We start from the raw sequence: 26,947 nt of genomic DNA, 5'->3' as shown, positions 1-26,947 counted from the left end.
TATGTAGCTGCCCACTGCGTGCACTGGCCCTGGGATTTCCTGGGTGGTACAGGCCAGGGTTGGTCCCCCGCTGTGTTCTGCTTTGGACCACCCTGCCTAAGTTGTAAAGCAGTCTCAGATGGCTGCTACTTGTTCTGGGTTTGGACATTCCCAGGTGAAACCAAGCTGTGAGTCTAGGCTGGGCCACTTAGTAAGACTTACGCAGGCTGGGTGCTCACTGAGGCCGGCTGTTACTTACTTGAGAGGACTTAGGAAGTTGTGAAGCAGGAGCCAAGACCAGCCATTCATACGGAAAACTTTACAGTTGGGTGGCCCCAAACTCTGGGTGGGAGGGAGTCTCAGGGGATCTCCTGGGAGGGACAGACAGTGTTGTCCAGGTTGATGGAGTCTCAGATATGTCACCCACCCGCCAGATCTGTGGCTCTCTGCGGGCTAAGTTCAGAAAAGGGACAATGGCCTTTGCCCACCAAGAAAGAGATATTTCTAAAAAAAAACGTAATAGGGCCCTGGCTGGTGTGCCTCAGTGGTTGAGTGCTGGCCTGCAAATCAAAAGGTCACCCGTTCGATTCCCAGTCTAGGGCACATGACTGGGTTGCAGGCCGGGTCCCCAGTTGGGGACGTGTGGGAAGTCACCAATCGCACATGGATGTTACCCTCCTTCTCCCTCCTTCCCCTCTCTAAGTAAATAAATAAATAAAATCTTTTTTAAAAAATGTAGTAGGGAAAAATATAAAGCTCTGCATTTGACTTTAAAAAAATCATGTATTTAACATAGAATATATGTAAAGCTGGGCTTTTAATGAAGCTAAACTAAGACTTGTGGACTTCAGGTGGCATTACCATTCACCCTAGTGTGCCCAGGACAGTCCTAGTTTATGCTTGCTGTCCCTGCAGAATTGACCACACATCTGGAGGGTAAATTATAGCCCCCAATTAGTCGACATTGAGATCAACGTGAGACAGTTGTGCAGCGCATCCTAAGACTGCTGATTTCCCTTAGGGTACACTAGAAGAAAGGAAGGGTTCTGAAGCAAGGGCATTTAAAGTCTCATTATCGCCCTCTGCGCTGATGAAGTCCCAGCTGGCATCTGTATCACCCTTAGTGCCACATTTGAGAAGGAGAGCAAAGCGTCAGAGCACCACCAGAAGACAGTTAATAGGTTCTTAGAGGCTCTGAAACCCACCCATGAGAGGAATTGTTGGAAGCAGTGCAAGAACGGAGACCAGGAAAACAGAAAACTCGGGACACATAGTAGCTGCCTTTCAACACTGGAAGTCTTGCGACAGGGAGTCAGGATTAGATGGGTCCCATAGGTTTCCAGAGACCAGTGAATAGCAACTGTGGGGAAGGGACAGAGAAAGTGGCGCAGGGCCAGAGGCTTCAGCCCGTGGTTGACAAGGTTGGTGTCCTCAGTCGGCCATTGGACCATGATGGACCTCCTGGGGAGACCTGCCCCACGTCCTCATGAATGCGCCCGCGCACTCATCAGTGAGCACTCTAGAGGTAGCTGTCGATTCTCCCCGACAGGACGGCTGAAGGGAGTACCACATGTGGAAACACTGCTACACTAAAGCCCTGTACAGATGCTATGTCCAAAAGACTTACGCTGAAAGAGCATCTTTACCTGAAGACTGAAAAGGTCTTCTTTGTAATTACCAGCTTAACTTAAGTAAGTATTCATGTGATGAGAAAAATAAAATATTTTTAAGATGGAACTAAAAGAATTTTGAAAATAAATGTACTTTGTTTTGTTACAAAGTATTGGTTTTCACGATTTGTTATACTTTTTATTCATTCAACTGATTTTTAGATTTTTACTCAGAACCACAGTGACACAAATAAGCGTCTCTAATGCAACATATTTCATTTGGTGAAATGGAAATAATTGGTGATTTCTATTTATTTTGAGGCTCTCTGATTATGCTGGCATTTTAATGACCTTGAGAGCAGTTTTGTGCTTTTTATATATTAAAATGCTTTTAAATAACTGGCAAAGATATAGTAGATTTGTTAAGTTAATCCTGACAAATGAAAAGGTAATGCTTAACTCTTTAAAATTGACTTGACTTTTATTATTTGAAATAAGAAATAATTAACTAAATTTATGTTCATTGAGTTCTTTTGATTCTACCTCCCTCGTAGCTAATGAATCTCTCCCTCCCACTTCCTAAGGACTAAGTTGAAACCTCTTTTCATGGCATTGTGGCTCCTCAGTAGTGTTAGAAATGCGCAAGAAATGAGAGGCAGGAGGAACCGGGTGATCTGATCCAAGCGTTACAGAACAGACCCGGGGTGGGGAGGATGACAATACTATTACCGAATGGACCCTCCCTTCTCCCAGGGTGCCCCTGTACTAGGTTCGCCTTGCCCCCTGCCAGGGAATGACATCTCTCAATGTCAGAGATTGGTGAAAAGGGAAGGAATTATTTATCCAAAGGTTGTACAGACTTAGAGTAATGACCTAATGTCTTCATTGAGATCCCAAAGTCCCTTAAAACACCCACAAACACACACAATTCTTCGTTCCCCCCTTTGCCCAATCCAGGGTACCGTATCTCATGAAAAGAAATGGAAGTCTATGGCTCAGGTAGTCCCCGGTTCTTCCAAGTAATCCGTGCTCGTCCGGCAGGCCTCCCTCAGTTCCCAGCACCATCAGCTGTGTCGCCCCCACGATGTCCAGTTAATCCAAACCTGCGTGGCACCTTCTCATGGCCCCCCAGCAACAGTCCTTTCGCCCCTTTCCTTCCCGCAGCATCTGTCCTGCATTCTTCCAAACTGCTGAGAGCAAGCCCTGCGTTGCTGCTACATCTTGCTTTCTAGCTTCCTAATCTACGTGACAAAGGGAGCCCCAAAGCCACGTGGTTCTCCCTCTCTCGCCATAACTGTGTGGGTCCCCTCTTACTCCAAGCTCTCACACAGGCCCTGCAACCAGAGGGAGCTGCCTCCCAGTTACATCCTATGTGGAAGTCACTCCCATCTCCCTGGCTCAAAGCCTGGCCACAGCTACTTAACATATCCATGAAACCAGTTAAAAGTCATAGATATGTTAAATGACCATGTCAGAGGTCATCTGCAAAACCGTTGCTATGCAAAACAGCTCTCAATGGCCCTGCTCCACGTGTCCCATCCCCCAGTGTCCCATCCCCCAGTTCAGACTCGTGGGGGTGAGGACATCCTATATTATTATTTCCTGGACACCCTGAGTTCTGGACCCTATTACAAATCCCTACCTGGGCTCCCCCTGGCTGCACCCTGTTACACAAGTGCCTTCATTTGATGCGCCAAAAGGCGGACTGAGTGGGGGTCAGCTTCAGCACTGGGGGAAGGCAGGAGAGGGGTTTTTAAAAGAAAAAGGACAGGGTCTGTGGCAGGATAGGGCAGGGGTCGTTCTTCTGGGCGGGTGCCTGGGGGCAGGGGGTTTCAGGATGTGAGCTGGGGCAATGGGTTAGGTAAAGGGTGGGCTGTTCCCAGGTCCAGGGGGGTCAGTCTGACCACCGGCCTTTGTGGCTGGTGCCAGATGTCTGTTGTGGGAGGTAGGGGACAGTTTTGATTAAGCTGCAGGCTATCGATTGAGTTGGGAGAACTGAGGCAGGAGCCGGCCAGCAGGTTGGAAGACTGGCCTGACTGGGTCATGGACAGTCTGGCAGGCTGGGAACTGGCCTAACCCTTTGAAGAAGCTACTCTGCCGGCCTCATTTCCTCTTTCATACCAGCCATATTGTCCACTAACCACATTAGGTTCTTCTTACCTCTCTCTCCCCGTGCCTTTGCAAAGGAATACTTTTTTCTCCATTTTCCCCCTCTTTCGTATTCCTAGAGTCAGGTCTTTTATGGTACCTTTCTTGATTTATCCAGGCAAAGTTAATTCTCATGGGGACCTCCATTCCTAGTATGTTTGCCCCCAATGCACTTACCTCAGGGTGTTGTAGGACGAAGCACCATGTTAGGCACCTTCATACCCTCCATAGAGGACACGGCGCCTGGCCTGCTCGCAGACGTCCAGCAGAAGTTGGCTAAATTTAAGTTGAACCATGCTGACCTAAACATCTGATAGTCCCATTCTTTGTCCATCACCACCAATATATGAGATCAATAAATATGTGAGTTTGACTTTCTTCATTCACTCGAGTATTTACGAACACCTATGACATAACCAGGCATTGCTGCATGCTGGCGATGCAGTAAACATGGTGATTCTTCAGAAGTGCATTGATGCTCTAGCGGGGAAGACCGGTGCGGTGTGTGCTGTAAAATGAAGTGAGCGCACACGCCTCCCTGGGAGAAATACAACCGGCTGTCGTACTGCTGTGATCCACCCGTGTTTTTCCCACACGTAAAGCTCTGCTGCGCCAAGGTCTGTGACTTGGGTTTGGACTGTTTAAGGTACCGTGGACAAACCGTTAGAGATAACCTGCCTTGCAGATGTACTCTTGAAGGATTCCTTCGGAATGAGTTCGATGTTAAAAATATACAGATATTTGTGTATTTGGGGCAAGGGAAGGGCACTAACAGTAGATGTCGCCAGCAGCCCGCATTTCATTGTGGTTGTATCGTTTACTAGTGCTGTAAGTCTGAGTGGCATGGTGATACTTGTTGGACTACCTCTTTAAATCATGCCTTGACCTCAGGCTCTGTGGTTTCCTTTGTTTTTTAGAAACTAGGAAGACTGCTTTTGGAATTATTTCCACAGTGAAGAAACCTCGGCCATCAGAAGGAGATGATGATTCTCTTCCAGCTTGCAAAAAAGCCAAGTGTGAGGACTAAAAAGAACCTCCCAGTCTCGGTCAACACTCCCTGCTTCCCTTTTATAGTCCATCAGCCACAACAGAAGTGAAACCTTTGCCTGAGTTGCTGTTTTCACATGGAGCTAGAAATCGGTGATCTCTCAAAACGATTTTATATTCAAACCATTAAACTCACAAACAAAACCTGGTGAAGCATTAAAATAAAAGACTCAGCTTAATGAATTCAGATGCTATATTATGAGAGAAAAACAATCTATAGTTTATATTCTTTGTGTAAGTGATAAAACAGCAGGTATAAATTAGATGTTTTGATATTTCAAGACTTTTTAAAAATGTGTTTTGTACATTTAAAAACTCATGCTTCTCAGCTTTCCTTGATACATTACACACTGTTTTTTCAACCTTACTACTCAAAAAGTGGTTGTTTTTCAGGACTATTAAAACCTATATTAAGGGATTGCTTGTAGTTGATCTGTTCTTCTTCTACGCCTCTCTTTATTTACGTTCATCAGGTCAAAGTTCTTTCTAAAAGGACGTGCTATAAAATTTGTAGAAGGAGAAGGAAGCACACCTAAAATCATGGTCGGCCTCTTCCTTTGCTGCTTCTTACCTCCATGATGTCCTTGAAATAGGATTCTCTCCTTTGACTTGGCAGCCCCTGAAAAACTAACACTGATTTTTGCTAAAAGTTATATTAAGAATATCAAAGCATTTGATTTCACCAACTTTGGAAATATTTTTTTAAGAGAAGGATTATTATATTAGGTAAAAGTAGCCTTTTTTTGCAAATATCTACATTTTTGATATTGATATCAATAACTCTTTAACTGAGAAAAAGAACAGAGTCAGAGAAAAGATCATTTCAAAAAGAAATCTGTATACCAGTCTCACATATGAATATAGATGCTTAAATAAAATATTGGTAAAGAGAAACCATTAAAACAGTATACCATGGCAAGGTGGGATTTATTCTAGGAATCTAAGAATAATCCAGTTCTTTTTAATGTTCTGTACTTTATAATATTAATAGGTCAAATGAGAAAAATCAGAATCATCTTAGTAGATGCTAACAAGACATTTGACAAAATTTAAAATCTACTCCAGATTTAAAAATTAAGCAACGATAAAAACCCCTGGCAGAACAGAAGTAGAAGACTATTTCTCTCACACACACACGTTCCGCATATATTTATGTATTGTGTATATTAACCATGATGGTTCTAAAAATAAAGCATTTTTGACTGACTTCCACTTGTGTAACTTTGATGGATTAGCCTACCCCATACAGCTGATGGCCACTGCTACTCAGCCCGCACACCGACAGTTCACCCCGTGAGTGACCGCTTGCTTCTGCCTGCACCCCACTTGGATTCACCAAGAGTTAGGTGCGTGTTTATTCACAAGTCTTTGTGTCAATGTGTTTAGCATTATAAAATTATATAAATTAGTTAAAAATTACGAGCACTGATGAACTATGAGGAGTAAAAAAAGAAATACCAGGAAAACTAGATTTGATGCTTTTGAAAGTTTTGCAAAAAAGAGTAGTTACTAAAAAAAAACTGTTAAAAAAAAGTGTGAGCAGGATAACTAAGATTTTGGGGAGACGCAGGAAAATTCTGCACTTGGATTGCTTCACCAGAGTCATAAGTTCTCTTCTTTCTTTAAAGAGACTGGAACTGAAGAAAGAACTGTGGGTCTCCCACTGGTGCTTCTATACACCCAAGAACAGGCTTTGACCTTTCTTTAAAAGACTGGCCCATGAGTGTACATTTATATGCATGTAGTTTCAACTGAAATAAGATGTTTAAGTAGATGTATGTTTTAACTATTCTTTTTAAGATTTTATTTATTTATTTTAGAGGGGAAGGGAGAGAGAAAGAGGGAAACATCTATGTGCGATCGGTGGCCTCCCGCATGCTCCCAACTGGGGACCCAACCTGCAACCCAGGCAGGTCCCCTGACTAGGAATCGAACTGGTGACCTTTTGGTTCACAGGCTGGTGCTTAATCCACTGAGCCACACCAGCCAGGGCTTAACTCTTTTTTGATGCCACACCTTAATCTCCTTTTTAGCCAGCTTGGCTGTTGTGTATGTGTATATATTAATATACCCCATTTGCACCAGATAATATTGAGGACTTTAATGTTATATTAGAAATGAGGTTAAGTTATTGCAGGGATGACTATCTTTTTGAAAAATAAGTAACTGGGAAAACAGACATACAGGTGCTTTTTAGTTTACAGACGTGTTACATATTTACAGTTATGCCTGCTTTCTATTTCTGAATATGTGCTTATCTCATTCAAAGTACTAGGGCATGATGGCTGGTCACCAGTGAATAGAAGTCAGCAGGGTTCATTCTAATCATACAGGGGTGTCCAGCCTGTGGCCCAAAGGCCACATGCAGCCCAGGATGGCTGTGAATGCGGCCCAACGCAAAATCGTAAATTTACTTAAAACATGAGATTTTTTTGTGATTATGTGTCACATTGTATTTAATGAGTGGCCCAAGACAACCCTTCCAGTGTGGCACAGAGATGTCAAAAGCTGGACACCCCTGTATGTGTACTTCTGTCTTTTGTTAGAATGTGAGCCACTACCGATTCAGTTGCAACAAGATGACAATACCTATAATAAAATTTCAGCAAAACATGCCCTGGCTGGTGTGGCTCAGTGGGTCCAGTGCTGGCCTGCAAACTGAAAGGTTGCTGGTTCTATTCCAGGCCAGGGCGCATGCCTGGGTTGCGGGCCAGGTCCCCAGTTGGGGGTGTGCAGGAGGCAGCCAATCCATGTCTCCTGCACACATCTGTGTTTCCTCTCTCTCCCTCCCTCCCTTCCTCTGAACAAATTAAAATAAAAAATAAGTTCTGCAAAACAGTTATAAAATACACAAAAGCTAATAGTTTTAATAATATTTCATAAAATACCATTTTAAAAGATGACCCTATTTATAAAGACATAAATTACTAAGAAATGTGTAGGACCTCTACACATGAAGAAGACTTAAAATGTTTTTATTCAATCACAATTGTCCCCATTTTTCCCCATTGCTCTCCCCTACCCTGTCCACCCACCCCTGCATTCAGTCCTCTCCCACCCCTGTCGTCCTTGTCCATGGGTCCTTTATACATGTTCCTTGACCTTACCCTTACCCTTCTCTCCCCCATTCCTCCCCTTCTCCCCTCCCCTCTGGTCCATGTCAATTTGTGCTTTATTTCCAGAAAACTCAAATGGAAATCGTAGGGGGAATTAAAGAAGACTGGAATACATGGAGACATTCTATTTTCTTGGATGAGGAGATATTATACATCAAATTCTCCCCTAAACTAATGAATTTAACAAAATCCAAACAAAGTGTTTGTTTTTATTTGTTTGTGTATATGCTTAGTTTGTAGACTTGGTATTTTGAAAGAATAAATGTAAGAATATGAAATTTTGTAGAAGAATAATAGGACAGACCCATACTGGACAATTATTCAGGGTACAACAGAACTCTAGTAATTAAAACAGTGTATATATCTTTTTTAAAAAGAAAAACAGTGTATAATTGGTGCAGAAATTGTTGTAGGTTAACAAAAGAGTTGGCAGTCCAGAAGCACTGCCATTGGGAGAAGCGACGGGTTGGTCGGTGAGTGCTGCTGGAAGAACGGCCGCGGGCAGGGAAGGCAGTGCCGCGTACCGGTTTAGTGCAAAGCCTGGAGACGCTGTGCCAAAACCCCAGCTTGCTAGTGCTTACCACCCATGACCTTGGGCAAATTACGTAACCACTCTCGCCTCACTTCATCTGTTCTCCCTGTGGCATTGCAAGGGTTAGGTAGATTATTATCTGTAGAAGGCTCAGAACAAGACCTGTCATGGACAATGTACCTACTATCAGCCATCATTCCATCGTTTAGGGGAATAAAGTCTAATTCCTGTCTCATTCCGAGCACACACACCCATAGGAAATACAGGCAAATGAAAGATACAATTTTTTAACTTGTAAAATACTAGAGAAAAAGGTAAATTTAAAGAAAAACACCAGTTTGGATTAGAAAAGACTTAAAGTGGTCATTAAAGCCAGAAAACATAAAAAGTTTGATTGATTTGACCCTATAAAAGTATCTGTTAGAAAAGCACAACTAGGAAAGTCATTTATGATGCACATTCCAGAGAGGTTTAGCATCCTTATCTTTTAGGAAACTTTTTTAAAAACACCCAACATGCCAAATGCTGTCCATGTCCGCCCAGACCCCTCTCACCAGGCTGGTGTGCCCGCCCTCAGCTGCTCCAGATGGTGGGAACTAATGGTCTGTCTCCATCCTTCGGAGGATTGCCCTGGATGATGGGTATCACCAAGAGATGCCTGGGAAGTTTTGCTTCCACCCCTTGAGGTTGGTCCACAGACAACGCCTGTTGCAGGGCATTACGGCCCAGCCTTCTGGCCTATGCCGTGCAGTTCATGCCCCTGAGCTCCCTGGGACTGGGCTGAGGAGAGACTTCCTTTGAGACCACATCTTTGCCTCTTTTCTCCTCCTATTACCCTCGTTTATTCTCAATAAACCACAAGAACCCTCATTTCAAGTGCTGCTTCCAGGGAACCTGACAATAGAAAGTCAAACAAAGAAGGCTGACCCAGAAAAATGCTCAGTAAACATGAAGATGCTGAACTTTATAGAAATCTGGCAAAAGTTGTCAAATTTTATATATATATATTTGCTAATCAGATTGAAAGCATTATAAAATAACTTTTCATCATTGGAAAGGCAATAGCACAGAAGGGGTATAATTTGATACCATCTGACATACATCTGTGTGTCTTTTCAGAAATAACTGGTTACGGATAAAGGGTACATGGAAGAGGATATCCATTACAACAATGTCTAAACTAATGGGAAAAGGGAACAACCTAGATGTCCAATAATAATAGGATTAGTTAAATGATCCGTGGTATATTGAAACATAAGAATACCACTTATAAAGATGTGTAGAATAAGTTGTTTAATGGAAAACAGTTAAAAAACTAAATGTAGAGTGCCCACACATAATGTGCACAGAAAAACCAGAGAGTGCCTTCAAGTTGGAATCATTGGTGTGGTTTGCCTTTTTCATCATCCATTTCTATAACTGGCTTAATACTTAACATGTATGTATTACTCATTCAAGGGGAGAGAGGAAGTTTTTTCACTTGGGGGCTGAAGGCAGTATGATCGATGTTATGGCCTGGGGGGAAAGTACCATAAGAGCACCTTCAGGTAGAAAAACGAAGTCTAGGGGAGGGTCAAGGCAGCTTCCTGGGCAAAATGCAGCTAACCTGAAAGAAGAATGAGGAGAACTCGTGCCATGGGTGAAGCAGGACGGGAGGAAGTCCCTTCCAGGGAACTGGCACAGCATGGAAAAACAGAAAGGCAAGTGATGTTTTGTTTTGTTTTTTAAGTTACTGAAAATTCAAGTACAGTTGAAATTTCTAGTTTAGCTAGGAAAGTAATGAGAAGTAGGTAAGAATAGAGTTAGCAGCTGTCAGATTTTAAGGATTTTAGAAAACGTTAAGGAGAACTGGGAACCCATTGAAGAATTTTAAAAAAGGGAATGGCTTGACCAGAATTGCATTTTAGAAAAATCACTCTGGCTGCAACTTGAAGAACAGAGTGGAGGGAAGTAAACCAGAGGTGGGGACCCCACCAAGGACCATCTGAGTGATCCAGGGCATAACCCATGGTGATCTGAACCAAGGGAGTGGCCCCTGGGAAGGGAGGAAGTAGATGGATTACAGAGCAGTGTGCTTGGTGAGAAGATTTTGCAGGTTTGAAAGAGAGGGGTGAGGGCATGAGAATGTTGAGAACTTTCAGGAGTCTCTTGGCCACAGGGGTGTTCCCTTCACTGAGAAAACACAAGTCAGCAGACTGACTGTGGACAAAGAGCTGGCTCAGGTGGGAGGACGAGGAAGGAGCTTATAAAAGTTGACTTCCTGCCCCCGATGTTGTGGTTCAGTGGATTGAGTGCCGCCTGCAAACCAGGGGCGGGGGTTTGCCAGTTCAATTCCCAGTCAGGGCACATGCCTGGGATGTGGGCCAGGTCCCCGGTGGAAAGGGGCACGAGAAAAGCAACTACACGTTGATATTCCTCTCCCTTTCTTTCTCCCTCCCTTCCCCTCTCTCTGAAAATAAATCTTAAAAAAAAAAAAGAGTTGACTTCCTGTGCTACAGAAACTTGACATTTTTGCCTGAACTGTTTCTCTTTGGCAGAACTGAGTTGTGCTGTTCTATGGGACATATACCATGTCACGTCCTCTGTACTAGTGCAAATCTTTATATGTACCAACACAAAAGTGTTTAAACCTTTTGTTCTCTTCTCTCCTTTACCCTCCACCCTCTTGTGGGGAGGGAGACTTGAGGAAGACATCATAAAGAGAGCACTCCGTCACATGATAACGCACTGAATTATGTCATGGGAGACATCAGTATTAACGAGACAAATGCCGCCTGTGTTGTAGGTGCTTTACTTGGAAGCAATGGAAGGTCCCTGGGCTTTAAGGATCTGAGGGGTTAGAGCCAAGGCCCTAGAGGGAAGGCAGAGGGTGGTCAAGGGGATTGGGAAGGAGGAAGGGAGAGAGAAGGAAGCTCCCGGTGGCCCGGGGGAGGTAGACACTGGATTGTTAGAAGACTAGATAGAAAAGTTTCAAAAATATTTCAAACCATCCTCAGAACACCATGTGTGTCCATGACCAGCCACCTGGCAACCTGGTTACGGACTATGTCTGTGTGTCCTCGCAAAGTGTTAGAGGCTAAGACGTTGTGTACTTGACCCTATCTGGAGTGAGTGTTTTGGAAGGGGTACCAGTGCTCGTGTTTCACATTGGCCTCATCCATCCCCTAAAGTGCCAGACCTTGCCCTGTTCTGTGTTCTCTCTAGTGCCTGGAATGTTCTGTGCTTGCATGACTCCAGGTTATTCTTCAGACTCCCCTGAAAGCTACCACCTCAAAGCAGTCTTCATAGAAACCCTCTCACCCCATCAAAGGATGTGCCTCCACATCCTAAGAGTCACAGCACTCTGTACTTTTTACTTCTTTGTACTTACCACACATATTTACTCTATATTTATCTCTGTGATTATTTCTTTCGCATTTATCCATTCCAGGAAGGCAGGGAAGGGACAATCTTGTTTTCTCATCACAGGTCTTAGCACCTGGTCCCGCACCGGGCCACCAAACCCTTGCGGATCAGAAGTCATTCGCCAGGTGTGTTTTCTTGTGGGAGGCCTTTGACTCTGCCTGCCCCTGTCCACAGTAATTGTTCACCTCAATTAGCAATCCCTGATGGAACTTCTTAAGGAGCACTTTTGAACCTGCAGTAAACATTCTTCCCACTAGGGGTCTCTTGCCCCCATCATTGGGACGGAAAGAACTTAGAGTCCGTGGTATCTGGTTTTCACAGCCTTGCTGCTCACGGTGTGGTTGTGGCCACCTCCCCCTCTGCATCACCTGGGAGCCTGTCAGAATTGGGGAATCTCAGGTCCCACCTGCGACTGGCAGAATAAGAGTCTGCATTCTAACGGGATCCTCAGCTGGTCTGTATACACATTAAATACCGAGAAGTGCTGTTCTACAAGATATTCCCAATCTGAAAAACTTGGAGGACTAACAACAACCCCCCCCAATGGCCTTTTCCACTTACTGAAGTACTTAGAAAGAGGGTTAGCATTTGTTTGCTTTTATTATGAATATAAAATATACGTACGACATAATACACATTTACACATTTACAATTTGCCATCACTTTCCTCTTGTTTGAGCAGCTCCCTTCTCTGCAGGGCCCAGCTGCCCACTGCTTCCACTGCTCTCCGCTCACACTCACGACGTTCGCTTCACCTCGGTTCCTGCGGGGCTCCCTAAGCAATGCCAGGGCCAGCTATACAATGACTGGCTTTCCCGTCCTTCTCACAGAGTCTTTCATTCTACTGTTTCCGTCACTCCGTGCCTCCCATTGCCTCAGACTTCAGGAATAAAAACTCAAGAGAAAAGAGGGTGGCATTAATCACCTTTGTCTTTTAAAACACCTTGAAATGTCCTACCTGAGTGAGGGGACACATCAGTAGCCACTGCGAGCACTGCTCATCAACGTGGTCTAAGAACTCTCTACGGGAAGGCTCTGGAGTGTTGCATGTGAATTCCACTTGGCTCACCAAATAGACAACCAGAAAGCATCTGAGCTTCAGTGGTGGTGAAGTGCCTTTAAAAATAAATAAATAAATAAATAAAACGGGGATACGTACAAATAAATAGAGTGAGTTTCACTAAGGGAACTTTCAATGCCTATATCCCTTGTGCTGTCTCAAAACTTTCTAAGGTGCAGTTTGACCCCAGGTTGATAAGGAGAAACTGGATTTTATAACTAGTTGCTCTTCGTTGGGTGGGTGACTTCCAAATGCAGGTGAAAAGCGGCTGATGAGAGCTTGTCATCGTTTCTCTTAGAATGCAGTGATGCGAGAGCTTTTGTAGGAGTTCTCTTTGAGGCTGTCAAATATGGCTTTGGTTCCATTCTGCCAGTGTAACACCAGATCCATCGGGGTCTTCCCAGCCTAATCAAAACAGACGGGGAAATTTGACTTCCAGGTGGGAGGCATCTGTAAATTCACACCCTCTGTGCATGAGTTTAATGAGGTAATGGATGGGTGTACGTTGTTGAAGCATCTTATGCTTTCCTCTATGAGTAATTTGCAGCGTATATTCAAACCAGTCTTTCAGTGTTTCTCATGGGAATGCTTCTGGCATTTTAGATCAGCAATGTTCCCCACCGTATCCCCACCGACCTGTGGCAACCATGGGACTATTTCAGGTATTACTAAAAATCCCCAGTCCCAGGACACTAAATGGCAAGATTACGACAAGTCATCTTCAGCTTTTAAAAAATGCCTCCGTGTGTCTCCATTATTCTGCAGCATGGGCACAGTACGGTACTCCTGACCTTTTAGTGAAAAACCAGTTCCTATCAGCTTGGAAAATGACTCCTTGATTGATAAAACTGGTGGCAACTGAGCTGCTTCAACGCTTTGACTTAAATGCTCAGCTATGCTCAGGACTATTACTGCACCGGGGGGTGGATTTTTCACAAGTTCCACTGAGCTCTCTCCCAGGAAATTTATTTTTCAGAGGTGATGTCAGTGACATGTGTGAATAAATAATTTTTACACCAGTTTTTTCCCTTTTGAATTATGTCTCGAGATATTTACAGAAATTAAAACCATGTCACCTCTCAATTTTCATCTTTAAATATGAGAAGTTCTAAATTTTTTCATCTCCATCCAGAAGTCTCTCTTTAACCCAGAGGTGGCAAACTGGCGGTTTGGAGATGCAGATCAGTCTAGAGACCTGTTTTGTTTTGGCCCAAACAGAGCTTAGGGGGTTGTTGTTGTCATTTGTTTGTTTAAGTTGGAATTAATTGTCAACAGCTGGAAAATAAGAGATTTCCCAACGGAATTGGCCATCTCTGAAAAACAGTTGGACTTTTTGTCAGCATGATACTCGTGGTTCCGCAGGGCAACAATGGAGTGGGTGGGGAAGAGCCTCCACCTTTCAAAGTTATGTGCGCAGATTCCCACAGCCACCCACCTCAGCTATTTACATGATCTGCCCGGCCCCTCTGCATGTCCAGTTAGTGGCCCTGTGACCTTCACTTTGAAACTTCTCACCACTATGGCATCTTCCTGGAGAAACACTTTTCAGCCAACATGAAGACAGAGTTTGGGACAACAATACAATATACATTGTGTGTTGTTCCCAATCTCTTTCCAGTGGGTGCCCAATAGCTTTTTGGTCTCTTTGGGGAACACATACCCATTGGGTCAATGATATTAATATTTTCAGAACCCTTAGGCCTGGGTCTAACTGATATATAGAACTTTGAGCCCTATTTGTATATTTTTGGCTATTCCACAAATTCCTTACATGCCTCCCTATTGAAATCTGTCTCCTGATTTTCTGCCTACTTATACAGTCTCCCCAAATCTGTATGCTATTTATCTCTGCTGGTAGTGTCTCACTGCCTGGAAAAAAATCGTATTTTCTGCAGCTTTTGAGATTTTATTGAATCTATTCTTTTTCTGATACTTGATTTAAATTATTAGATAAGACCAATCCCAATATCAGGGATGTTAACACTTTTCCACCCCAAGCAGCAGGCTCTATTTCTTGCATTTATTCTTTGTTCCTGTCACCAAGCCAGTTTTTTTAATGATAAAATATTCTTCTCAGTCTCATAGTAACACAATAAGGAAAAGAAATTATTCTCATTATATGATCACTGGGATTTTCTTTTCCTTCTTTTCTTTTTAAAGTGATTCTCCAAAATCTTTCAAGTTATTTTTTCAGTAATTTATACCCATTCCTCTAGGTGATATTTTTAAAGCTTATATTTGATGATGTTTGTCTGGGAATTGGGACCATGAGAAGCTGGTTACGTTCCCTGCTTACAGATGAAGCTAAATTAATACATACTTGCAGAAGGGACTTATACAAGCATTTTCAAGGCCTAAATATAGGAAATTATTCTGAGGGATGTGCAGATAAACCAAAGTGGAGAATAGATGGAAATTATCTCAAAAATATAGGCACAAGTACAGCTGCCACTGGAAGAAAGTGGTGGCGCGTCATGCTGCTGCAAGGAGGCAGGGCCGTTCAGACTTACTCAGAGTACATGTTGATTATTTGAGCCCATTGGCCCTTGGCTGCATTGGCCACTGTGGGATTTCAGACTGCTGCAGGAACGGTGGGTGTCCTGTCCACCCCAGGCCTTGCTCAGCCAGGGCGCCAAGGCAAATTGCACTCGTGTTTGTGAAGGTGAGCAATATGACCGTCTTTATTTTCAAGACCAAGTTTTAAAAGAATTACTAGACACTGCATTAGACAGTGAAATCATATTAGTCACTATAGCTTCCCCCATCTCTGATCAGGGACGGGAGTCCTTGCCAAGGTTAGCAGTGATGGAACGGACAGGGGCATTTAAACCGTTAGAGAAGACCCCTGAAATACTACCATTGCGGGACTCTTTTCAAGGTTGTGAGATATGCTTTTGTAAATTAAAAATCTTGCAAGCAGGGTCCCTCGTTTGGAGCACTTACACAGTTCTTGACATTGAGATCAGCGCCATAGGTAATCAGCAGTCTGATCATCTTGTAACGATTCAGTCTCACAGCGTCGTGCAGGGGTGTATCTCCTTCCTAAAGAAGAGGAGCAAACAGGCTAAAGGTGGGCCTGCGGGCAGGAAGTGGGTACCGCCAGGGCGCCCAGCTTGGGGAGTGATTCCAAACCAATGGGAGTGAAGCTTTAGGAGGCGGAACTCGGCCGGCTACTCACTCGGTCTTTGGCGTTGAGGTCCGCCTCGCAGGCGATGAGATGCTCTGCGCACTCATAGTGGCCGGTCCTCACCGCCACATGCAGCGCTGTGCTGAGCAGCTGGGAGATTGAAGAACAAGAACGCTGTTGATGTGAGGAACGGGGCTGTCCCAGACCCCAAGGCAAGTAGGGGGCTGGGGGCGGGAAGTGGCCACTATGCATGAGCGCTGGGCGGCAAACGGGGTGCAGGAGGAGGGAAACAACAGATGGGAAAGGGGATGGAGGAGAGGAAGGCGGAGGGACAGGAGAAGGAGAACAGGTAAAAATAAGAGGAGAGGAAGGAAGGAGAGGAGGAAGATGAGGCAAGGGGCCCGGCGACTGGAGGAGGAGGAATACCTTATCCCGGGCACTGATTTTTGCTCCTTTATTCAGCAACAATTTTAAGACGTCCACGTTTCCTCCACGGCTTGCCCAGTGGATGGCTGTGGATTCCAGCTACACCGGAAGGTGAAAGGACATGACTTAACGGTAAAGAAGAATCTGGTCAGAGGAGTTAGTACTTGGTTTCTAAGGCCCAGAAACACCAGCTTTGCTAGGGTCTAGATTCCCAATTCCAACTCTTGGCCAAATGTTTTAGCTGAGCTGTATGTGTGTGAGTGTGAGTATATGCACTCATACGTGTGCATCTGTTGTGTGCATCATTAGGAGGCTCTTAATCTAATACATATTAAGAAGAAAAGTACAATTTGTTGAGAATTTCATCGTGCCAACATGGTGCTACCCACTCGACATGTTGATCTTCCTGGCAACACTATGAGGTAGGTGTTACTGTGTCATTTTGCAGATGAGAAAAACAAGTCTCCGAAGTGTGTAAGTTTCTCACCCAAGGAAATACAGCTAGTCAATGGTAGGATAGATATGCAAACCCACATCTGCCTGGAACTTTTAACCACTTTTGCCCAATAGGTATCCTCAAAAGTTCCAGACAAATTAGTTAAAAATTCTGGCAGAATAAAAGTAGTCCCTTCCAAAAGATTTTAATCTGGATATGACCCCCCTTCCTGGATATGTGTCCCTGTTGCTTTTTCCTCGTCTGTTGCCGGTTCTCTGCTGTCATTTGTGCTAGCACTGCCTCTTGCCTCGACCGTGGCCACTTGTCACTGCACACTGCACTTACATGTAGATGATTCCCTCTTCACTGCTCCGTTTGGTACAGAGTGTCCGTGGCCTTTCAAATCCCACGCTCATGAATTTTAGTGTCTTTCCATGCAAACTTTATTTTTTGTTCCTTTAATTGTTTTTCTTTGTGTCTTTTGGGTTCAATTTTGGCCAAATCCTTTGAACTCTTGATATACCTTTTCCACTTTGCTATAAAGTCCAACTGGGCTACATTTAAATAATACAGCATTTCCCAGCTCAATTTCAGTTCATAAAATATGCTGTGTACTGATCTTCGCAGACATCACAGTGGCTGAATTATTGAGGTCTGAATAGCAGCTGCTCCCCATAGATCCAATTCATTTCGTATGCAGCCCAGCCCCAAATCACATCTGTGGCAGTCGGCATCTATCATGTAAGGTGTGCAGCTAGAGAATTCGGATTCATTGCTGGCAGCCACGGGGCCAGAGCAGACGGCCGCGTATAATGGAAGGAGAGGGATGTTGAAAGGCAAGTGTCGACCGCATTACTTCTCAGTAATGCTACTGACTTGATAATGACTCAACTCTCTGATGAGGATATTGAATTCTGCTGAACAGCTTTTACTTTTTTCTTTTCCCTGGAACACTCCTCTCCTTTTAAATATGTATAGAAAATACTTTCCACATGACCTAGTCTCATCTCTCAACTTTCCTTTGTATGGAGAAATAAGATTTTGCCTAGTTCTCTCAGATCATTTTCCCATTGTTTCATTGTAGGTATTCTCAACTTCGTATAGTCTACTCATTTTGACTTATTTCCAAACAAAGAAATATATTTACCATATCACGGAATTCAATCTGGGCTCCAGCTTCCAATAACTTCTCCACAGTTGGCACATGTCCTTCCAGGCACGCTCTGTGAAGAGCTGTCCGTTTATACTGTCAGAATAGGGATTAAAAGAAAGAGAGAGGGAGAGAGAGAAATGCACGTAAAACCGTGCATATATCCTTTTTAGGAGGTGTGCATCTGGAGACTCTGGTGATCGAATTGATAGAATCTTGAGTGCTTATTTATGAATCAGAAATGTCAAATTCACTAAAATTGCAGAACTAGAACAATTATCCTGCGACTGAGATTTGAGCTTCCTGTAATACACATTCCTGAGTGCCTAGAAGTCTACATGGATGGAGTGAACTTGAAGGTTCAAAACTACCTAGATGCTGATTTTCCCTCTCATATGTTGCACCCTCATTGTTTGGGTCACATTTGTCACACAGCTCAGACAGTTTTCTTCCATCTGGGACTGTTGCTAAGTTAAATACCTAAAAGTATTCAATTCATTTTAAGAAAATGAGAGACTCATTTTTTAGCTCAACTTCAGAAATGATTCCCCATTTCAATTCATGGGGAAAAGAACATAAAAAGGATTAGTAGATTTCTGGTAAATTGGCTTCATACAAATAGATGAATAGACCTATTTAAGCTGGAAAAACTTTAGTCATTATTTCACTCGAGTGCCCTTTATTTACAGATAAGGAAACTGAGGTCCAGAAAATGCAAATTAGCTGCTAAAAATCAAGTAGCAAAGTAGTGACAGAGCTGGCAATGGAACCCCAGTCTCTAGATTCCCTGCTGATGTGTTTGGGTCTAATCAGAGATGATGCTAATTATGTATTTCTGCAAAGGTGATTTGTTGGCCTTGCTTTATTATTAAAAGTCTATCCCAAGGATCTAAGAAATTAAAGATGAAGTGAAAAATCAGCCAGAAGTATTTAATGCAAAAAATGATTCAATCCATACCACTAATCCAGCCTTTTTATTTTTTCACTTATTTTTGTTTTGGGTTGGGTTTTTTTTGGGGGGGGGGTATTTGTTTGTGTGTGTGTTTGCTTTACTACTGTACTCTCCCATTATGCTGCTGTCATATGTGGTAACAGCTGGGGGAACTGTTTCAGGTGGACTGATTTTTGGCACCATATTAGCAAGGCCGCAAATACAGCATAAGAATCACAAGATTAATGAGCTGGATTTTCAGTGCTTTGTATAAGCCTTACCTCATCACAGACATCTGGATTGTTCTTGTCCGACAAGTATTTTTCTACTACTGGCAGTTTATTCTCCAGGGCCGCTTTCAGAAACTGAGGCACATCCACAGGTTCTGTCTAAAGCCAAAATAGGGGGAGAGTTACCCTGAGTGCCCCAACATTCAATCACGTCCTCCACAGGTATTTATTGCCCTGTAGCATCCACACCGGTCGTGTAATACCACAAAACCAAGTAGCCCTTACGATGATTTCAGGTTCAGGTTCCTTCACAACTGGAACTTTAGTTTTCCTGTATTTTTTCTTTTTCTTCAGTTGAATGATAACTTCAAGGTCTTCTAAATTTTCAAGCTTTGACCGTTGTTCTAGTTTTTTCTTCTTGAGCTAAAAAAAAAAAATCCATATTTCAAAATATGTTGAGTTCTGCTGACAAGCATTCTGGCTATATCTAAACAAAATCTGCAAGGTCTGAGATAAGGATGCAAACAGTTTGAGCAAAAAAATTAAAAAAAAACCTTTGATTTCGATTCAGTGATTTTTTTTATTCAAGTATTTGTTGGTCTAATTTTTCAACTAATTGCCTTCATCTTCACTTCTCTTGCATGTTATCATCAGCTTTTGACTAATTGGAGATGGGATCTAGTGATGATTTTATAATTACTGCCATAAACAAACCCAAGATTTCTGTACGATTCTTTTTTTTTTATCATATTCAATACTATTTTTGAAGGCAAAAGAATCCAATATTAAGTGTTAAACTTTGACATATCAATGCCAATCTCTTTCAGGCATTCTACTAAGCAGGGCCAATGAAACAGACTCTCTTGGGACTACAGCTAACGCTTGTAAGTTTTATCTGTGGTTAGTAAGTAATGAAAATTCACCCAGCAGTATAGATCTTATCAACACAGACAGTGGACACAATTAATTGTCTGTGGACCACAAACTACATTATTGAGAAAAAGAGGTCTGCCTTGCTTGGGATTAACTGGATGCCATATGACGTCAGAAATTCACTGCACACATTTCTCTTTCCAAGTCTTTCAATCAAAACATGGTCAAAGAACATTCAGTCATTGATTCAGAATCTAGAGGTCATAGTCTTGCCAAAAAATTCTTTCCTACAACCTGTCCCATAGAGGTTGCCTCTTTCTGGGTTCAAATTTGGTAAAGAAACATCTTCAGAGTGGTGACATTTATTTTGTTTCCCTTTCTGCTTCTTCCTGCTTGGCGCCTCCTTTCCCTACTCCATCCCCAACCTGCCACGAGTGGATTCCATTGAAGATTCTTACCTCTGCCTCTCGTTGTTTTTCAATTTGCCACTGTAGCTCCCCACGGCTTAGGGAATGGGCTGGGAGTGTTTTCAGGTCCTCTTGCTTCTCCAAAGTAACAGCAGCTTCATACTCTCCATCTGTGAAATCCTCAGGAAGGAACTCCCCAGTGTTCCCACTGCCACTCTTCTTCCCTGTGACCTATGAGGAAAGAAGATGGAAGGGTCAGAAGGTGCAGGGCCTGTCTGGGGGTCGTTCTCTGCAGAGGATGCTGCAGGGGTCCCCTCGTCCATCCTGATGTCAGGCTGTGACACATTGCTGCCATGTTCCAGGATTACCTTCAGGTGCTCATGCTGCTGTCTTAGTTACATCAAGGTTTAGGTTAGACTGATATGTTTAAATCCAGTTTTAATTGTCTTAATCACATATCTCCTAGGAAAAGCACAACCCTCCTCTGATTATTTAAAATTCTTTCATTTTAGGTACTTTTGATAACTCTTGACCTTGAGTTGTAAAGTTTCCAGACATAAGTTCTCGCAATAGAAATTCTTCTCTAAGGCATTGTGATAATGACATGTGATCCTACACTTTAGTAATAAAAACAAAGGAGCAGATAATAAATAGGAAATACATAGAACATTTATTGCTACCAGCTCCACTTTTCTAATTTCACTTATTTTATCATATAAACCAACCATTTTCCATAGATGCCATTTTCAGAGTACCTGTGCATTATGCCTGAAAGAAAAGGATATTTCATTTTTCAAATTAAAACCAAGACCAAGCCAGTTTTCAGTGTAAAAATAATGTGTCTTACGTACCAGCTCTTCTACTTTCAGCATCATCATGTTGGCCTGAAGTCCGTCTGAGTAAGGTTTTTCTCCTGCGGAACGAATCCCTCCGGTTGGCCCTGCTGAGCTCCTCCACACCGGTCGGCTTATATAGCTAGGACTGGGTGAGATAATCTTCCAACCTGGGAAGCCAAGTAACACCCCAGCCCCCACCAGTGGCCAACTCAGAGGCAGGTGAATTTTCATTCCAGACTCAGTGTCTGGGAAGCAGAAGAGGGAGGGGATGACAAGCAACACCACTGAATATGTGAATCAAGAGGAAATGTGAGAGGGCCATTCCTTTGGCAGTGACCGCACCGCTCAGCAATGCAAGTCATCCTAGTTATCGGGAAGCCAGGGGACAGCTGCCTGTTGATATTGCACCACAACACTGCTCTTTTCCCTTCTTTGTCAGCTTTCATATGACTAACTCTATCAAGAAAATGTAAATACCCTGCATGTCACACCCCCAGTAATATCTTTCTGATAACCAGACTTATCAGCTCTCCACTTGGGGGAAGTGTGGCTTCAGGACACTCTATGCCCATGGGTAAACAGCCCGAGAGGAAAGGATCCCAGTCCAGTCTGCACGGCCCTTGTCTATATCTGCTTGGAATTCTCCGGAGTGATGTCTGGGCCTAAAAAGGCCCCATGACATGCCATCCTACCATCACTATAAAGAATTGAAAGCACTTGGTAATGCACTTTTGTTTTATGGCGTCATTGGTCATAATTAGCATATGACGTGCTTACTGTCTTCTAAAACAGCATACTTAACTGGAGCAATTTTTATCCAAAAAGGGCCCAAATGGTCCCCAAGACAGATTATATGAGACCAATTAATAGCAACGGTATGACCTTCATTAGGTTATAGAGCCCAAGTTCTCAGGTGCTGTGGGTAAAAGACATCTATGGGAGCTTGTCAGAAATGCAGATCCCTGGGCCCCTCTCCAGGGCATTCTGAGTCCATTCACGCTGAGTCCCAGGGATCTGCGTCTGTCCGAGTGCCCTGACCACTCTGACACATCGAGGTTTGAAATGCATCGCCAGAGAAGCAAAGAGCTGTGCATTGGGCAGGAATGAAAAAGACCTGTTTCAGGTTTTTCATCTCTGAAGTGTTAAAGTATGTAAACACTCTTCATAGTTCAAGGAGAAATGAGTTACTATCTTCAAAGCCATTTAAAACCTTTTTTTTTTCAGTAAAAGAAAAGAAGAGGGGAAGGTAGTATAAATGAGGGGAGCGTTTAACTCCTTCAAACTTACCCACTCAACGAATATGGCCGTCATTCCCTCTTGCCCCCTTATATTAATTAGCCCATGGATGGTTTCTCTGGAATTTTCTGAGTGAGACATTGACTCCCTAAACCAAACACTGGCCAAGAGGGAACCTCCCAGTAACTCCTGTGTCTGTTCTGGTCTCCTACTGTTCTCTCCCAAAAGGGATTTTATTTAAAGGAAATTTCCTGGTATTTTCTTTAAGGTGGAGATAGCTTTTACCATGTTCATTGGTCTCTTTAAGTAAGAAGAAGCCTTTTAAGTTTTTCCTATCATTTCATGCTCCAGGGAAGACATAAACTGAGGGGAGTGTTGAGAGATATCTTGGGGGAAGGGTCATGGGTTGTTTATGAGTTTTGAATATGGAATCTTAGAACTATTAGTGCTCTTAAAGTTCAGCTGTGACCAGTGCTTTCATCTTACAGAAAGGATGCCAAGGCACAGAGACATTAAGTAACTTGCTGTAGATGCACAGCTAAGTGGTAGATGCTAAGTTTAAGAGTTTTGATTCCATTCAACAGAAGCAGAGAATCACTGAGCTCAGAGCAGATTTTCTGGGCAGTTCACACCTAAATCCACTTGGGGCCCAACCAAAACTGGTTAAAAATCTCTTCAATGTTCAAATCAGCTGAAAGACTCCAAGCAAAATTTGTAGGATGGCTCACCATGCCCATTCCTTCCTCTAGTCACTTAACTATCCCCTCAGCCCTGGCTGGCTCTGTAAAGAAGGGTCCAGGAAGTCTTGCAAACTTTGCAGAGGATGACTGTTGAGGAAAGTTGATGGAAGGGGCTGAACTCGAAGAAAGGAGCTGGCTGTGCACATCCTCGGATATCCTCAGGGCCAGCAAAATGACTGCCGGGCCTCTCCTCGTCCCACGTTGACAGTTTGTCATAAAACACAAGGGGATTTGCTTTTCAGAAAAAGATTCTAAATGCATTTAACTCTCTAACAACATGGACGAAACTGTATTTTCAAATCTGTATTCTTCAAAGTTGAAAACAAAACTCAACTAGAAGAGAGTTCTCTGTCACTTTTTTTGAGGAGCCTCCTTCCCATAACAGTTCACCTAGCGAGGTAAATCCTGAGATTTGTGTATTGGGCTTTATCATAGCCTCAGACTAGGCATAGCCTTTTCTTATCAAGATGAACTAAGCCCTGGCTGGTGTGGCTCAGTGGGTTGAGTGCCGGCCTGTAAACCAAAGGGTCACCAGTTCGATTCCCAGTCAGGGCACATGCCTGGGTTATGGGCCAGGTCCCTAGTAGGGGGCACATGAGAGGCAACCACACATTGATGTTTCTCTCCCTCTCTTTCTCCCTCCCTTCCTCTCTAAAAATAAATAAATAAAATCTTTTTTTTAAAAAAAAGAATAAGACAGCAACACTCCAGACTGGTTCTACAATGATTTGACAACCAGTGCCAATAATCCATGACCAGAATGAGCAGGGGACTGGTCCCTGGGCTTTGCCATTACCTCATAAGACTCACCCCCCTCCCTGCAGGATTTGTGCGTTTCAGCAGCCAGAGTTATGACCTTACTTACAGCTGGAGAAGCCGAGAGGCAGAGGAGCAGGGCCTAAAGCCCGGCTGCTGTCCCCGGGGTTTAGAGGACGCGCCCCGGTGCCACCCACACTCCTGTGCGACGGCTCAGCTCCAAGGACGGTTTCATCTTTCCAAATTTTAACATACCTCTTCTCAAACATTTTACTTTGTTATCATATTTCCTTAACCATATAGATAATGTATAAATTTGTTTTGTTAAAAATTAAAATATCAGAAGGTTGCTGAGTTGCAATCGTACTGAATGTCGACTCGGTACTCTTCTTTTCACTCAATAATATGTCTTAGGGACTGTTTTCTACCAGCACAAACAAATCTATCTCATTACTTTAAACAACTTCATGGACCTATTTCCACATGCGGATGTGCCACTGCCTGTTTAACCACTCTCGTATTTACGGACATATAGGCTGTATTTCAAAATGGTGACTTTTATGTGCTGAAATCAAAGGCACTTTAAGGCACATAAAATTTTATTGTTATTAATACTCCTTGTCCTCGGAAACCTACCTTGATACTACAAGGAAGGACTCCAAGGCCTGGAGCCAGATTCGGAACAACGTGAAGACACGTTGTTCCGCTGTTGTACTTCTAATGGCTCGTGTTGCCATCCCTCTTAATAGCCTTCCCAGGCCCAGCTGCTACTCACCTTCCTTGGCTCAGAGCAGTGGCTGACTTGGCCTGACTAGGAATGCAAGTATTCTTACAGCCAAGCCCCGATTCAGTTACGTGCTCGAAAATGCCAACGGGAGGTCATAAAAGTGAAGCTAACAAGGTTCAAGTTTGTTTCCCCTCCCCCATCAACCAGGAATGGAATCACTGATAGTTAAAAAGCCGAAACCACTGAGCCATTCTGAGCAGGACTGTGGCATCTGCTTTCATCCCTTCTTAAAGTGTGGAGTAAAGATCCAAGTCCTCTTCTTCCCAGGGCTCTGGGTAGAAGAGGCATGCACATGGTATGAGCCACACAATCACAGCTTCTTTCCGCGGTTGTCCGTGGCCTCCAACATTAGAAGTAGGCAAAGGCTTCATAGGTCTTACCCCCAGACCTTACAGCAGGTGCCTTGTTACAACAACTGACGTGTGCCAACTCAAACTCCGCCACGCATAGGAACCCCTGTCAGCCACACGTAACCACGTGGCTGTTCTGTAAACTCATGTAGGCCCTCGGACGGTGTGCAGCATACAAGGTTTACTTCAAGACAAAGAAAACCTCATTCGAGCAGCAGATTTCAGCTAATTTTCTAGACTCCAGGTGACAGGACCTTCATACGTGGCCCAGCCCCGGAGCTGACAGAATCCTAGCACTTGCTAGAGGCCTAGGGTTCCAAAGGGCACAGAACAGTGCCTGACACATAGTGGGGCTAAGGATTTAGCTGATGACAGGCAGGAGTTTTATAATCTTTTCTAACCAACCACATATCTCAAATCCTCCTTCCAATGACATAATTTGTAACATTTCTAATGCTAAGTAACAAATAATCCACTGTTACTAATTAAAAGTCAAGATAAAGTGCTGGCGCTGGCCTCTGGAGCCAGAGCAGCTCATTAGCATCTTTCAAAGGTTAACAACAACTGCTGTAATCTCCCGGTTAGGGTACCTCGAGTGTGCACTAGCATCGCCTAGGGCAGTGGTCATCCAGGCTGGGTGTGCCTTAGAATCAGCTAGCAGTGCTTTTAAAAACTAGTGGTGCCCAGGCCTCGCCCCAGGTAAATGAAATCAAATCTTTGCTCTAAGGTCCAGATATTAGCATTTAGAAAAATCCTCCAGTTACTTCTCATTTCTACCTAGCATTGAGAATACCACCACAGGGGATACATTTAAGTGAATATGTATGTAAATATAAATGCATATATTCTTGAAGTTGTAGTAGGCAGTCAGGCCATCTTTATCCCTGTCTCAGAATTCTGATTGTTAAAGATTTTGCCCTTACTAAGACTATGGGAAACACACACAGATATACAGACACAATTTACTCATTTAGTATGTATTTGGCTCCATGATGTGCCAGGCACTTTTCTAGACCTGAGATACATGAAGAGACCAAGCCCCCTGCCTTGGTGGAGTTTTCACCTGAAGTGCATACAATAGGACACACTTCTGCCACGAAGCCGAGGAGGGTCAGGGAGGGCAGCAGTTGTTTGCGTATGAGGTTGTGAAGGATCAAGGGCATGAGACGAGATATGAGAGAACCTGGCTTTTAACCCTGGCTCTGCCCTGTGTCCAGTTGAGCAAGTCCCCTCACCTCTTAGAGTCTCAAATCCTCAAGTTACCAAAGGACAGCTTTGAACGAAATGATGTCTAGGGCCCCAAAGTTTTACTGAGGTCTCGAAACCACTGAGTCAAAAAGTAGAAATAAACGTCAATGACTGCAGCATCTCATGCCGGCAGCACAGGCGATTCGCCAAAGGCGCTACTAGGAAGTGGTCCGTAAAGACTCCACCAGGCCAGTGTCTTTCAACCAATTTCAAAACATGCGCCCATCTGATAAAATGAAAATCTCACACCTTCTGTTACCATGACTGGAAATGTCAAGGTCAACATGGGGCCCAGGTCAAATGAAAGTAACAGTCATTTTGAATGATTTTCCAAACTTTGCTGGAGTCTGTGCCAGAGGTAGTGATAAAAGGTCAGGAAGGGCTGGCAGCAACTTTATATTAAAATTCTTATATCTCCAAACAATGGGTTCTTTTGGAGGCCCCTACACTAATTCTTCTAGTCTTATAAAGTCAGAGCCTTCACCAGCCAACTTTCCGAGACTGGGGTGAGGATGAG

General features: G+C 43.5%; 2 protein-coding genes across 2 annotated transcripts in view; one reads left to right on the top strand and one right to left on the bottom strand.

Moving 5' to 3' along the window:
* RPP30 (ribonuclease P/MRP subunit p30) overlaps positions 1-5,991 on the top strand; it is a 33,162-nt gene extending 27,171 nt beyond the window's left edge. The window contains exon 11 of the mRNA XM_024563419.3: positions 4,655-5,991. Coding sequence (XP_024419187.2) covers positions 4,655-4,764 — 110 coding nt within the window. The 3' untranslated portion in view covers positions 4,765-5,991. The remainder of the gene's footprint in view (positions 1-4,654) is intronic.
* A 6,427-nt stretch (positions 5,992-12,418) lies between these two features.
* Positions 12,419-21,587, bottom strand: ANKRD1 (ankyrin repeat domain 1). The gene is made up of 9 exons (XM_024563458.4): positions 21,329-21,587; positions 20,529-20,708; positions 19,483-19,620; positions 19,249-19,356; positions 18,034-18,132; positions 16,451-16,549; positions 16,076-16,174; positions 15,841-15,939; positions 12,419-13,302 (listed from the first exon to the last, which is right to left on the bottom strand). The coding sequence occupies exons 1-9, from the start codon at positions 21,542-21,544 to the stop codon at positions 13,192-13,194; spliced, it is 1,149 nt and encodes a 382-aa protein (XP_024419226.3). The 5' UTR covers positions 21,545-21,587; the 3' UTR covers positions 12,419-13,191.
* Between the last annotated feature and the right edge of the window lie 5,360 nt (positions 21,588-26,947).

This window comes from Desmodus rotundus, chromosome 4 (genome assembly GCF_022682495.2).
Source record: "Desmodus rotundus isolate HL8 chromosome 4, HLdesRot8A.1, whole genome shotgun sequence".
Taxonomy (NCBI): domain Eukaryota; kingdom Metazoa; phylum Chordata; class Mammalia; order Chiroptera; family Phyllostomidae; genus Desmodus; species Desmodus rotundus.
Note: the sequence above shows the minus strand (reverse complement) of the source record. Positions and strands in the feature narration are given on the sequence as shown.